The 15,982-nt window shown below is 37.3% G+C and overlaps 1 protein-coding gene across 4 annotated transcripts in view; it reads right to left on the minus strand.

The window, feature by feature from the left end:
- Nucleotides 1-15,982, minus strand: part of DENND4C (DENN domain containing 4C) — a 49,433-nt gene that overhangs the window by 22,830 nt on the left and 10,621 nt on the right. For all 4 annotated transcript variants that reach the window (XM_026866378.1, XM_026866377.1, XM_026866376.1 and 1 more), the window contains exons 5-14: nucleotides 14,278-14,519; nucleotides 13,371-13,437; nucleotides 12,646-12,704; nucleotides 11,172-11,316; nucleotides 10,554-10,729; nucleotides 5,323-5,423; nucleotides 3,656-3,874; nucleotides 2,627-2,772; nucleotides 1,049-1,179; nucleotides 80-212 (exon numbers count right to left, since the gene is read on the minus strand). In XM_026866378.1, coding sequence (XP_026722179.1) covers nucleotides 80-212; nucleotides 1,049-1,179; nucleotides 2,627-2,772; nucleotides 3,656-3,874; nucleotides 5,323-5,423; nucleotides 10,554-10,729; nucleotides 11,172-11,316; nucleotides 12,646-12,704; nucleotides 13,371-13,437; nucleotides 14,278-14,519 — 1,419 coding nt within the window. The remainder of the gene's footprint in view (nucleotides 1-79; nucleotides 213-1,048; nucleotides 1,180-2,626; nucleotides 2,773-3,655; nucleotides 3,875-5,322; nucleotides 5,424-10,553; nucleotides 10,730-11,171; nucleotides 11,317-12,645; nucleotides 12,705-13,370; nucleotides 13,438-14,277; nucleotides 14,520-15,982) is intronic.

Raw genomic sequence — 15,982 nt, forward strand, 5'->3', positions numbered from 1 at the left:
AGATAGGTAGCGGCAATTTTACAAAAAACTCCGTTATCTTTCAGTATTTGCACAATGATTACAGTGAGATTCATCTGACCTGTTTTGTCCTCTTTGCCATGAGTGCTGGACTATTGGAAATGCTGCTCCCAGCTGGGTGTCTGCTGAAGGAGAGTGTGAGCTCCTGTGGCCTGTCAAAGAGCTTGAAATCTAGTCGTGGGAAGTTTTTATAGCTATATAGACGATTAAAAAAAACAGAAAAGGAAAGCTTTTCACTACCTGCTGATAGCAGAAAAGCTGTACAAAGACAACCTGTGTGCAAAGAACTGACAAACAGGAGAATAAGGAACCGGGAGCGGGGGGCAAAAAACAAAAGGAAAGAAGACAGCAAGATCCTTTTAGTCTTATTCACAAAGATATCACAAGATGCCTTGGACATTAAATCTCCACTGACAATGGAAACAAGAACCAGACTACCATCCGTATCATGAAGGTCAGATAAGCACAGATGATGATTAACAAGGACAACAGTTGGAAACAGAACCTTTGTGACCTCCAAGAGAGAGAGGAAGAAAAAAAGTCATACCCAGAGTGTCTGAAACTCCACACTTGCTGCACAGGGCTGAAAAACACTGAATGAAACAAGTCTGAAAACTGGAGTGGGTGTTTTGTTCTTTTGGTTTATCAGCTGCAGATCAACAGTAGTGGGCATATCCATTACCCACCCCCTGTCATCCCCACTGTGAAACAAAGTGCACTGTAATTGCTACAAAATACACATGGCTCAAACAGGAAGAAAGACACTGAATACATGTAGAAAAAGTATTACTATAAAGTTAGCAAGAAGTTACTGAAAAATCTGAAACCAAAATTCACACATCCTGAAACATACACACACACAAAAAACATTGACTTCTAGAGCTTCAGAATCTTACCAGAATCCAAGAGTTTGTATCCTGTTAAAGATTCTTCTGAATATTAAGGCAACTCTTGCACCAAGACAGAACATCTGGCCTGCTTAATGTCATAAGCATTCTAGTTTCATTATATTTGGCTGTTTGACCTGTACCTGTATTTTGGCACTCGGTCCTGTCCATCATCAGCAGGAGGTTCTGGTGGCATTATGAACACTGTGTGTTCACTTTTTTGTGACTCATCAAGCTCAATTAACCGTGTATCTTCAAGAAAATCTACATCAACCTAAGAAAGACAGTTCGTATTCTAAGTACAGAGTTTGGCTTTGGGATACAATGTCCTTTTTAACATTAACTATGTAAGTGTATGTAAAAATGTATTTAATACTCTATTTGATTATATATATAATATATAAAAGAAATCATATTTGTTCTAATTACTCAAATATCAAGTCCACAGTCTTTCTTTTCACAATCAGATATACCTAAACATTTTGAAGGACAAAGTACCTTCTCTCATTTTTCTGTTCCTTTATCCAGAAAGAGCTGAGGGAGGTGGAGGCGAGTGGGTGTGGGGTGAGAGAGAAAAACAGTTTCTTCTCAACTCAAAAAAAATCCAAATTAATAAATCTAATAAAGCTGTGTCATTTACTGAAATATTAAATACAAACCACTAAATTTTCATATTACTGTAAAGCAATTAGTGTCCTTTTTATATACTTCCTTTGCTGAAAGTAATAAAATGCAGTAATCAGCATGCTTCCAATCTGTTGACATTATCTACCAAGTACAAAATCCTAGATCTATTCAACCAAAGTGCTTTCATTTAGTTCAATTGAAAGAAACTGCTGTTTTGCAGATACTTGCAATATGACAATTTAAATATGCAACACAATAATAACATGCAATAATATCAAATTCTTAACAGTATTAGATGAAGTATACTCTAGATGCCTAACTCATACTCTGCAGGAAAAAAAAAAAGGCAAAAAAAGTTTTAAACACTTATTTTGTGGTCTGTTTACAAGTGTTAATTTGACCAGAATCAATATTGAATCCAAGGCTTATTCTATAAGAACTACGTATGAAAAATGAAGGTTCTGTCCAGAAAGAATCATATATATATACCCCTTTAAAAAAATACATATAATTCCCTAGCTCATAATTTTTATATTGTGAACTTGGCATTTTACAGATGAAGCTAAAAACTCAATAACCCATCTAGACCAGAACCACACTGAAGAGTCTCTGTTTCAAAAAACAAGAATGGGTTACAGCAATCTTTCTCATATAAAATACAGGCAATTGAAAGGGAATCTTATCTACATAAACCAGTTTTGACCGCAAGTGGAGCACTAGGCATGTTTTAGTGTTTTAAGTTTAAATTGTGTGAAAAAGAGCAACAACGCAGATGACCACTGGTAGATAATGTGATTAACATTTAAAGGGAAGACATGGATGGCATTGAGCTACTGTCATCTACTTTTATTCCTCATCCTGTCTTATAGCCTGAGATACTACAGAGCTTTAATGGAAGTTTTCTGCATCAGCACAGAAAATGATGGCCATGCAAGAAGATGAAGAAAGAAAAATGACTCAGCAAAAAAACACCAAGAATCTCAATCCCTCAAAACACTTGCTATAGAGGGTATCTACCTTTACAACTAAAAACTAGGACAGTAACACAAAATGAACAGAACCATATAATTTAAGAGTATTGCTAGATTTTTCACCTTTTCAATACAGTCATCAAAAAATGCCAAGCCAGTATCCTTGTCACTCACAAAACTGCATTCTTCAATAAAGCGGCTGAATATCTGTGTTTTGGTGAGATGCGTGTAGAACTTTGTATAGGCACGGTCTCTGCTTTTTAAAAATCCTGATTATAAAAAGGAACACACAACTAAATAGCAGTTACTAATACACAAAGTATTTGCTTTATCAATAAAAAGAACTACTTATCACTACTTGCATTTGGAAGATTAATATAACAGCTTTTTTTTTTTAATAATTATTTTTCACTACAGTTAACAATACTTGGGAAGCAATCATCTGCATGCAATCAGCCCACTGTGTTTGCTGACCTTGTGTGCAAGAAAAAGGAGATAACAACCTCGTACAAAAGCAAAAGTATCTAATATTTAAAACAATACTAAAACAAAAATTATGAAATCCTAACAGGTGATGGGCCTGAAAATATTTAAGGCTTTCCAAACCTCTGACTAAAAATCTCTTGTCAAATCTCTCTTCCAGTAATTAAAACAAAAATCAACACCACCACACACCCCCCCCAAAAGCCCCAAAACACCACCACCATCACCACATACAAAACAAAACACCTGTGACATTCAACTCATGAGCAGAGCTGAAAAGTTAAGGTGATGAGAAAAGATGACCTTTGCTGACTATTGTTTTGTTATGTTTCCAATCTCTGCCTTGTTCTCTATTATCTTCCCATTTATATCAAGAACATTACTCTGTTCTTCACTACTGGGCTTCTGGCATTTTTGCTCAGTACAAATGGAGAAATATTCTTTCATTACCAAGAGCTGCCCTCACAGATTATATCACACACAGAGGGTATCCTTTTACTGAAAGACAACTTTTCTAATACCAGAACAATTGTAGAACTGCAATTCTATGTGCATTTATCTGTTTCACTTTATACAATTGCTAATTGACCTTTTGAAGTTAAGGAGCTCCTCAACCCTAAAGTTGTAACACCGCCAATGCTATCAGCAGCTGGTTTGCCTCATCCTCACCTTGATGATCAAACAAGGAATCAGCAGCAGTTGCTTTATTTGAAGGCGCCTGTGTGATTGGCTTAAGGAATGTTCTGTAACCCTTTAAAATAGATGCCATGAAACGGAGAAAAGCTTCCTGGATCTCCATCTCAAGTTCTATCATCTTCTTCTGCCAGGAGAAATCTGCCTCAATAGGAGTCATCTCCACTGCAGAGCCTTCTTGGGTTTTCCTGTGAACTAGCAATGAACAACACATACAATCCTACGTGAAAATTCAGTGCATTAAAACAGGTAAATTCTGCAAGATGCCGAAGAGGGATTTTTTTTTCTACTTGCCCCTATTCACAAGTGACAAATACTAGAAATCCTGTGATTATTTTCCAATTGATCTGGCTGATACAAAAGGCAGGTTACCTGAAGAGTTGTGTTTTCTAACTCATCTCACCCTCTGGGACATGAAACAAGGAGGATCTCGGTTGAATGTAGTCTTTCAGTAATACATCAACACAAAGGACCATGTTTTCCCTGTTCTGAAGATTACACATCTAGAAAGAAAGGGCCTAAAGCTATTTTTCCAATCAAAATTCTAACATTTGACTGTTCCAAAGGGTAGAGACAACTAGATGACATTCAGAGTTTACTCTTGCACTCTTAAAAAAACAGTAGCAGGTACTGCTGAAAATTATAGTTCCACACTTTTTATTATTACAAAAATATCAGTTATCATAATATATTTATATGTAAATATAAATAACATATCTATTATAATACAGCCCAAATTGAAAAAACAGATGTGTAGAAAAGACCACTGGTTCTGCTCAAGGTAAAATTAAGAAGTAGTTCTACATTAGGTAGACTGCATGACACACCCTGCTGATAAAACCAAGAGAAAAGTTGAGGTTTTCTAATAGATGAAGTAAAGGCTATCTGCAAAAAGAAAAAAAATTATAGAAAATCAAGGCAAGAACACCTTCCTCTTAATTAGTGCATTTTTCTGTTTCTGTAACTTACAGAGTTTGTATATCTTGTATACCTGAGAGTTCTCCGTAACAACCTAACATACTCCGAATCAGTGTACCTTGAAGAGCTACAGTCATAAAGAAGCAATACCTGAAAACTGTTAGGTCAGCACAACTTTAGTCCTACCTGTCCAAGTCATTAGGCTGAAGAAAACTTTTTCTTTATCTCTTGACAAAATACTTTGTCAAAATTCAGCTAATCGATTTTTTTTTGTAGAAAAGTCTTTATCTGAGATACTCAGCAGCCGTATCTGCACAGTAACTGAGATATTCAACATTATTTTACTCATATTGCCATTTCCTCTATTAGTTTTATCATAACTGTGAATATTGTTTTAGGTCAAGATCCAAATATGTTTTAGCTGAATCTTTGTTTAAATATGATTTAATCATGAGGAAAGACTAAAAAAACAAAAAAAAAAAACACCCTCAAATTTTAGGAAGACACAGCAAGAAAAGTCTAAAAAAAAAAAAATCACACCACATATGATAGAAGGAAGTCTTTACCTTTATATACTAATTATAAGTTAAGACTTGAAGGTATCTATCAGAAAATTTAGTGAAGGTGTCTATCAGAAAATTTAGTAGTTTTCTTTGAATAATTACTCTTCCTGATTTAGGCAGTTTTTGTTCTTAACCCTTCCCATTTTATTCTATATATTTCACCTGCTGCCAGCTGTGGGTGCAGTTTCTTTAAGGTGCTGAGCAGACTTTTACATGGCTTCTTAGGAAACTGCTTCCAGTTGGTGCTCTTCTTATCATCTGATCTAAACACGGGGGAGAGAAAATGGGATATATAAAATACAGACAATATATAAAAAAGAACAGCTTCCACAGCCCTAAGTTGCTTCATTTTCAGAATGTAACTAAAAAATTATTTTGAAATCTTGTCACTGTCCCTATTTGTATAAAACAAAAATGGGAGTGACATAACTCAGAATTTCATTTCCTCAGCTATAAATAAAGCTATGAGCAAGAGTTTTCTCCAGTCTGTATGGAGGATGTCCATTAAGATTTGATTTAGACCTTTTAGTTGGAAGTTTCACTTAGCTGATTTTCCTTTCACAATTTTTATCAGTCTTGCTAATATAATTTAAGCATACTAATCTGTATGTGATTACTACGCAAAATTTATACTATCAGAAACTTGCCATACTGCTTCTGATAAAGATAAAGGCAGTTCGAAATACAGCATGAACTTGCCATTGCAAAATGCTGGAAGACCAGTCTGGTAGCTTTATGTTCATATGGTACACTGTAACATATCTATGGCAACTCAGTTCCAGCTTCAACGACAGACTAGCAGGGACTAGGAAGATTGAGAATTCAGTTCACAGTATGAAAATTATGTGGTTGATTAAGCAGTGGAGTAAATTGGCCTCAAGAGATGCTCATCTTTGTTCAAAGGACAATGGGTATAATGCCAGATCTTGATTAAGCAGTCAGATATAAACACAGAGAGTACAGAGTACAGGATCACAGAATCACTAAAGTTGGGAAAGACCTTTGAGATCATCGAGTCCAACCATCAGCCCTACTCAACAGAGTTCTCCCCTACACCATATCCCCCAACAGCTCATCCAAACAACCCTTAAACACATGCAGGGATGGGGACTCCACCACCTCCCTGGGCAGCCTGTTCCACTGTTTGACCACTCTTTCTGTGAAAATTTTTTTTCCTAATGTCAAGTCTGTTGCAGTTTAAAACCATTCCCTCTTGTTCTGTCACTAACATCTGAAAGAAGAGACCAGCACCAACCTCTCTACAATGTCCTTTCAGAGAGTTGTAGAGAGTGATGAGGTCTCCCCTCAGCCTTCTCCTCAAACTGAACAGTCCCAGCTCCTTCTATCGCTCCTCACAGGATTTATTCTCCAGGCCCTTCACCAGCTTCGTTGCCCTCCTCTGCACTCGCTCCAGCACCTCGAGATCTCTCTCGTACTGAGGTGCCCAAAACTGGACTCAACACTCCAGGTGTGGCCTCACCAGAACAGAGCACAGGGGGACTGTCACCTCCCTACTTCTGCTGGTCACACTATTTCTGATACAAGCCAGGATGCCATTGGCTTTCTTGGCCACCCGTGCACACTGCTGGTTCATGTTCAGCTGCTTGTCAATGAGAACCCCCAGATCCTTCTCTCCCAGACAGCTCCAGCCACACCGGCCCAAGCCTGTAGCCATGCAGGGGGTTGTTGTGGCCCAAGTGCAGGACCTGGCACTTGGCCTTGTTGAAGCTCATCCTGTTAATGTTGGCCCACTGATCCAATCTATCTAAGTCTCTCTGTAGAGCCTCCCTGTCCTCATGTAGATTGACACTCCCACTTAACTTGGTGTCATCTGTGAACTCACTGATGATACGCTCTATGTCATTACCAAGATCATCAACAAGGATGTTGACAGAAATGGTCCCAACACCAAGCCCTGAGGAACACCCCTTGTGACTGGCCGCCAGCTGGATTTATCTCCACTGACCACCACACTCTGGGACCGTCCATCCAGCCAGTGCTTGACCCAGCAGACCATGTGCTCACCCAGGCCATGGGCAGCCAGTTTTTCTATAAGAATTCTATGGGGAACTGTGTTGAATGCTTTCTGAAAATCCAGGTAGACAATATCCATAGCTTTCCCCTCATCTAATAGTCATGTCGTCATAGAAAGAGATCAGGTTTGTCAGGCAGGACCTGCCTTTCATAACCCCATGCTGACTAGGCCTGATCCCCTGGTTGTCCATTATATGACTTTTAATGGCACTCGAGATGACCTGCTCCATGGCCTTCCCTGGCACCGAGGTCAGACTGACAGGTCTATAGTTTCCTGGATCCTCCTTTCTGCCTTTCTTATAGATGGGCGTCACATTTGCCACCCTCCAGCCCAACGGGACCTCCCCAGTCAGCCATGACTTCAGGTAAATCATGGACAGCAGCTTGGAGAGCACCTTTGACAACTCTTTCAGCACCCCTGGGTGTCACCCATCCTGTCCCACAGACTTGTGTGCATCCAAGTGGTGCAGCAGGTCTCTGACCACCTCCTCTTCTGCTGTGCTGACCTCAGTCTGCTTCCCCTCCCCATCTCCCAGCTCATGAGGCCGGGTATCCAAGAAACAGCCAGTTCCACTGATAAAGGCTGAGGCAAAGTAGGCGTTGAGCACCTCAGCCTTTTCCTCATCCTTAGTTACCATGTTTCCCTCTGCATCCAGTAAAGCAGGGAGATTTTCCCTAATCCTCCTTTTGCTGTTAATGAATTTATAGAAACATTTTTTATTATCCTTAACAACTGTAGCCAGGTTGAGCTCTAGCTGTGCTTTGGGTCTTGCTCCATAGCTTCTTAGTAAATCCTGAGAAATTCCATGTCTCTTTCTGGTAGAAGGATGGGGAGAATTGCTGTAATAAGGAGTACAACAAACCTTGTGGCCACAAGACCTTATCAGTTATTACTATCTGAGCTGATGCTGTCACCACTTGTTTTGTACTTTGCACCAGTGAAATGTTTGCTCAGTTATTATTTGCTCAATTGGCACTGACATAGAACTATCTTAGGAAGGAAACCAAAGTTTCATGAGTTAAAGAAAAAATGCATGCTTACAGATGCCTTTGCCCATTTTTTTCCCCCACCATAGTGATATGCTTATAAACCATTTAAGTGGTACTGTTCCAAAAATGCAAGGAGAAATATCCTGCTATAAAAATAAAACAAATTCTCAAATCTTTGCCCTAATAAGGCTACTTCCCTTAGCCAGCTTTCAATGTTACTTTCACAGAGATAGCTGAAAACATCCATAAAAAGGCATTAAGGAAGATGCTGAATGAATAAAAGGCCTTCAGTATTTTCTGGCAGTGAACAAAGCTTCAGTCTATCACACAGAAGATAGCAGCAAAGCTGCTCTAAAAAGACACTAGACACAGACTAATGTAGTAAAAAAATACTGAATTTTTCAAATGTTATTCTTCTACTACATAGTCTTTCAAAGTTAGCAATGGTGCTGTTAAATGCTTTTACATCTAAAAAAAAACCCCAAAAAACAACAGATTTGCCACAGAAATAAAGAGGGACAGAAACAGACATGGATTAAATAAAATAGAAAGAACATTAATTTTTACTCACTAATAGTGTAGTATTTTAGAATTCTCAATTATTTTCAATACAAAATGCTTTACGGAGATTTGGTTTTATCTAAAAGTCTCCAAAATTGAAAAATGTCCTCATTTTCAGGTTTAAAAAAATTTATAATGCAGGTACCAACATCTCACATATACCCAAGTCAAATGTTACAGATGTCAAATTCATCTGGAAGTCAAGTAAGTGGTACAGATGAGATATATGCAACATGGACAGCAAACAAAGAAAAAGATCAGTTGACTAGTGAAAGAGAAATGGACCTATAAGACAGTAAAAGAAAAGGTGCAACAATCTTTCCAGTTGAGTGTCTCTTAAGAGAACAGCCATTTGTAGATTTTTAGTTCAGTAATCAATCCAAGTAAGGTTGGTACTTGGTCTTTCTAGCAGATCCCAACAGAATCCTGACATTCTTATCTCCCTGTTAAATTCCCTATTTCTATCCCCTTCATTTTTCTGCAACCCAATCTTCAAATTCCATTCTACTTATGAACAAAAACATTCAGGTGGTTTTCACTGCAAATATCTTCATATAAAGTTATCTTTCTTGAGTTTCTTTAATACATTCTTCTTTCACAACACTTATTATAATTATTCTTTTGGTGGCATAATACTTTGATATACAGTGATGAGAATGCTTTTAGCAGTGTTTTTAATGGTGACCTAGGGGAAGGAGAAAAAAACAAATAAAAAAATAAACAATCTGCTCCACTGCTTACTATTTCCTTTGATGCTACTAGTAAAACAAAGCATTTCAGTAATGTAAAGGAAACATTTGCTTCAGTAGAGGAAGGGTCCTTTGAACAATGAAAATCAAGAAAGCATTCAATTGATCCATAGATCAGATGACTAATTCTAATTAGTAAAAACAAAAGGGTTAAGAAGTGACATGAGATGAATTAAAACTATTTTCACACCGAAAAGATGTGCACTTTATTTAGGGATGTTCACCATCATCTTGAACTAGCTTAAATGCCTTTTTGTATTTATGACCTAACAAATTTAAAATTGAAAGGTAATTAGTAAGTTACTGAATTCAACACCTGAAGAAACTGATTTTCAGTTATTTCTATTCTCATTTAGATATATTACAGCAAAACAGAAGAGTTACTCGATTAGCCTCTCCTCAAGAAACTGCAAAGAAACTGTTCATGCAACACTTTCATTTTAAGAAAAGCATTAAAAACCTGGTAATTAAGAGAAAATATTTTAGATTAAATACAGTCAAGACACCAAATTTTGCTTGATCTCACCAAAAATTTGACCCTTGTAACTGGAGAACAATTTATTAAGACTAACATAAAATGCCCCAAGTGCAAGACAGCATCAAAACCTGTCATGAATGGTCCCAAAGCACTCCTGTTCATAGCAACAGTCACTGAACACAGGCAAACCAAATCCCAACGTGGCAGGTCAGGGTGAAAATGTAAGAAATGGTGGGGCAGGGAAAAAAACCCCAAACGACAAACTCTTATTCCTCTTTTCTAGCTTATGTACCATTTCCTTAATAAGCAGTACTAGAAATGGAAAAACAAAAAACACATTACCATTGTTACTAAATTTATAGCAACATCTACATCACTTTTTTATAGGCAGTGCCAATGTTGACCCTTGAGTTCGGAAGTTTTAATTTGCTATGAAGCATTAGTAATGAGAAAAAGCACAGAGGACACTAAAATATGAACCATATTAGATAAAACAGTGCTAGTTAGTATTGGTTTTATCTCCTGAGCATCTCAGCAATCTCTCCACCTGCAGATAAATGTAAAAACTCCATAAAACTTACATGTACACCATGTTTGTGTCTAAGTCAATGCACACAATATCCTGTGGTGGATCGTACAGATCAAAGTATCGTGAATCAACTCCAACAATAAATGGAACAGGTGCACTGAGTACGGTGGCCAGAGACAAAGGACAGAGGGGGATATATGGACACTGCCACTGAAATGGAAATATCATCTGAAGGAAAAATTAAAGGAAATCAGCACATTAAAACAAGACAACAGATACTGAACAATAAAAGCCAAGAAGTTACATGCAGCAAGTTGAAATTAAATTGCTAAAAGGCTTGTAACACTGTCAGAAAGGAGTCTTTCTGTAATATAATAATAATTTAATAATAATTTAATATAAATATATATAATAACAATTTAATGTTATAATAATAAAAACATAAATGTAAATTAAGTTTAACCACTTATTTATAGTACATCTCTTAGTTACCTATGCAAAAATGTTTATCATTCTAATAGTTATAAGACATGCTAGGGCACCTTAACTAAATGCTACTGCTGGGAAAAATTATCATAGTGTATCAATCATTTTAACTTTAAAAAGCCCTGTAACAACTGTGGAGTTTGTACTGATTTCTCTCACTCTGTACAGAAAACTTTGTACTTACAGCTACCACAGCTTCAGCAACTCCTGTCAACACAGCTGGTCTAAGAGAATGGAGGAGGATCTTGCCTTCTAGTAATACGAAGAGTAACAGAGTGGCACAGTTTTCTGGTCCAAGATTCATGAGCAGAGTGCTAAAGTTTGCTCCACTAAGGTGTGAGTGGGATGGGAGAGGGAGAAAAAGATGTTAGAGGATTTTTAAAAAGTCATTACTATCACACTTCTGACAACTGTTTTAGTCCAACTAGTTGAATGGTGCTAATATTACCACACATCAAATATCTATCTATCCACTTAATAGCTATCACCTCAATATGATACTTTTATCACCACAAAGAAACCTAAATTAAAATTCCATTGCTAAAGAAACATATGCTATACCATGCTACTGCTGAGTTTCTGTTGTTTCTGGCACTCTCTCTCATATATGCACTTGTCTTTATAACAGTAAACCAGATCTAACTGGTTAATTAACAACTAATCCAAGCACAAGTAACACCACTTGTTTCATATAATGGGTTACCTTAGGCAAAATTCATGAACTAGAGTATCCATTTGATCTTAGAATCACAGTTTCAAATTGTAATAGTAGTCAAGTAAAATCAATCTATTATTCTGAGAGTAACACGCCTTTAGTTTCTAGAGCTTAGACTGTTTCATTTGTTTGGACTGCATACTTTTGGAATTGTAGTGATACCTGTAAGAGCACAGGGGATGTAAAATCTGTCCTTAGAAAAGTGCTTACACGTTATTTTTCAGTTTGATGGCTGGTTGTATTTTTTCACTTAAGAGACTGTATAACAGATGTGATTAAACATGGGATACTGCTGCACACAAAATATATGGGGGGGGGAGGGAATTAAAAAGCAAAGACTATTTTAACTTAAAAACAAACAAAAAAATCAGGAAAACCATGCAAACAAAACCCCATGTCACAGTTACAGGGAGCTCCAGCCCAGAAGATGTAGGCAGTATCCACAGAGACTGCATCAACCTTCAAGCAACAAATACCAATTTTTAGGTATAATTTTAAATTTCAAAAATGTTTACATGTTTATGCATTAACTGAATTAACATAACTGCTTGACATAAACATCTCTCTTAGATCCAAAAAAGGGAAAAAAACGAGGTAATAAAAGTCTATCTATGCTATTAAAATTTTTTTTGCTTACTACACGGGTTCTGAAAATACAAGATATTAAAATATTTGTTTTTTCCTCACAGCCTGCTTTTTCTTTCTTTGGAGTTCCTACAATAGTCTGGCAATTCATCTTTATTTCAAGATCAATTTGTGATATTATACTTTCACAAGGGACAGGCCTATGTCCAAAAGACAACATGGTATAATTTTATAAAGGTGTACTGAGCTTTCTGTTTATAAGATCTAAATATTGCATCAATGTTTGGCTTCTTTCTTTCATTCCTATTTGCCTCTGAATTTTTCAGGTTGCAGACATTTAAAGCATTAATAATGATACCTTAATGGCAATGGTGTAGAAACAGGCTGAGACAATATTAATGCATCATGGGCAGAAAGCTGAAACACATAAAGTAGTTATGTGATTGATATGGACAACTCCAAAGTTAATACACTATAAGACTCAAATATAGTATATCCATAGTCCCATAAACTGCCTGGCAGACAGTCACAATGTCATACACAAGACACAAATCAGAGACAGTCTTTGGGACTCATGTTCACCAGGTCAACAGAGCCTGAATTAGTCACTGAAACGATTCTCAGAAGTTATAGGAAACTACCTATGACTCAGTGTTGAACATGTAAGTGCTGCTAGGTGATTAAACAGAGAAACACAAGAGACAGTGCCCTGGGGGATTAACCTTTGACCCACAGTAGTGGGTAGACAAGTGAGAGAAAGACAGAAAACACCCCATCAATGAGGTAATGTAAATGATGCCTATAAAATAAAAGGGTAATATATGGCAGAAATTTCAAAAGTGCAAGTAGGACATTGCTGCCACCCAGACCACTTTAAGTCTGAAATAGTTTCCTTTGCTAAGTTACCCCAGGTTTATACCAAAGAGAGAGAAGTCCAACCCATCCATCTCCTCCCCTCTCCCTTCCAGCAGACGAGTATTCAAAACTGAGTAAAAAGCCTAAAGAAAGAAACCAGGCTTTCAAATGTAAGAAAGAGAGTTTGCCATTATTGTAACTAAAACTGGAAGCAAATGGTTTGCTTACCTGAACAAGAATTCTTGGCCTTTGTGGTGAAGGGAAAGGTATATTGTGCATAAAATGGGATATGTGCCTGAAAAAAAGACAAGATGTTAGAAAACCAGCACCGGGGACTAATCAGGGACTAAACACAATATTAATAATGTTTTGTAATTACTATGGTATGATATTTTTTAAATGGCTGTTAAGATTTACTTACTGTCTTGATAAGTTTAAGAGCCTATTTATGCAAACTGAAATAAAGAAGCTCCATTCACTTACATTCCATGCATGAAAATTAATACTGGCAGCCTCAGATATGTATGCAAAAGATAGGAACACAGTGGTATTTAGGCAAGCCATTTAAAATCCCAGGCAGCCTAACCCCATTTGATAGAGTTTCTAATGAGTCTTAACTCAGAGAAACTGTATACTTCACTGCCAGACATCTAACACAGTTTTGAAGGTAACATTGTCTTTCAGCAAACTTTTAGGACCATGAAAAGCATCCTCTGCAGAGTTTAAACACATACAGTCTGCACTAGTTGAAGTGCTTGAAAACAGACACAAGACATTCATTGCTAATACAGAGTCCCTGAGCTTATATTTATTAACCTAAAATGCAGGACTGCAAACCTTAGGGTGTATCTTGTAGCTTAGTCATTTTGTGTGTTTGATGTAGTTAAGAGAAAGGTAAACAGACTTGACATATTGTAACAGAAAAGCCACAGTAAAATCCGGTTTACTTCCCTGACACCGCAAGAACCATTACCCTTAAACAGAAGCAGCAACAATTTCTATCAGTACAACATAAGCTACACAGTTTAGGCAAGAGAATGAAGCAAATGCAGCAACTGTGACATGTATAAATCACATGACTTCTTGAGCTGATATAATTACTTTCCGACAATACCCTGAAAAATATTTTACATACTTTTCAATGGGAAGAGGATGGGGTCCAGAGACAGAGAGTTTGTAGATGAACATAAGAAATTTTCTAAATGCTTCAAAGAAAGGCCAGTGTGAGAGAAGGCAGATGCACTTGTTGGAATTGATGGACTTGGAAGTAACCACTTTCCTCTCTACAGCTGTCAGGAGACCCAGCTGTAATTGTTGTTTTTCTGTTAGCAGCTCCCGGGGATAAGGCTCATAAAACTGAATAGCAGCACCATAAACCTAAAAGATTAAGAAAAACACCTGAGTGGACCCACTATTTAACAGGAGATTCAGTCAGAACTTTTGAAGCATCCTTATGTCTTTAGTGTTTGCTATAGTGTTTTTGCTGGTAGCTTGTGAAATGACTTTTCATTTATGTAGCATACACAAAATATCCTTATCAACTAAATGCTTTGCATTCTTGTGCCTCTCTTCCTCTTTTTCACTGCACTTTCCTCAACCAAGTGTTCATGGTAGACTGAAGGAATCAAATTGCATGCTGTGACAAAACCCTACCCATTAACTGTTATGGTCAAAAAACCCCAAACCCTCACAAAATGCTTGTGTTCGGTAAACTATCATTACCACACTAAATAAAATTATTTTAGCTTTGACATCACTTCTATTAATCTAAACAGCTACTGACCTTTTCTAATATTCCTTCCCTATTTGTCAGAGTTTCAGAATTAACTGAATTATTCTGGCACACTTAGCAAAAGGAGTTCAGGGAAAGATGGATACCACAGTATACACTGAATCTGAGAAAAATACTGGCAGCTACTTCATTCCTCCTTGCAAAAGCAATATTAATACAAGATGGTTTTGTTGTTTGGATGCAGAGAAGTAAGTTTCCCTTATAGGGGACTGAGGCAGAGTGGAAGTTGAGCTGTTATCACTAATAAAGCCAACTGCTGTTTATTAATCACAGAGAGCTAATCACACATTGCAGTCACTTATTCTCTTGTGCAGTTCACATGCACACACATGGACAGTTGGCAAAATGAAGCAACAGCTGGGAGACCAACCCCAAACAAGGGCTGCCTTGCTTCATCAGGTGTACCTGTAATCCTAGAGCCTCTGTCTGCGTACAGCAGACACTGCCTTCCTGCATGGACTGAGTCATGCAACACATTTTTAGTGCCAATGTGTGCTAGTGGTCTTATATGGATTTAGCAGATGGCTGGTGTTTTGAATCTATCACTTCTGAGAATTCAACAAGATCAGTGGTCTCAGGAGCTCATCAGTTCTTCAGAGCCTTTCACATGCTACTTTTCAGCACATACTTTTCCTCTCCCTGCCCTGCTGTTTCCTGGTAACTGCTTTCCTATTCATGCACATAGATACCTACAGAGCTCAATTAAGCAAATGCACACAGAAGTGGCTTTTAACATAACCATAAGAAAACTGTAAATTAAACATTGCTAACACATGTGGTAAGTGAACAGCTCTTTAACATGCAGCCTACACTTCCATTCAGAGAAACTTCTTACTTGAAAGAAAAGGGAAATCCATGGGTTTGTTAAGTATATGGTTCTGCTTACATGGGACAGCACATACTCTTCCAGCTATTTCCTGGGTTGGTTTACTTACATTTCATACAAACACTTAAAAACCCCAATTTTATAAGGGAAGCATTTAACAAGTTATTTTGTAGTATTTCTAAAATACAGAAGAAACAGTGCCTATTTATCTCCATAGCAGCC

Source organism: Athene cunicularia (genome assembly GCF_003259725.1).
Source record: "Athene cunicularia isolate RWA chromosome Z unlocalized genomic scaffold, athCun1 chrZ_part2, whole genome shotgun sequence".
Lineage (NCBI taxonomy): Eukaryota > Metazoa > Chordata > Aves > Strigiformes > Strigidae > Athene > Athene cunicularia.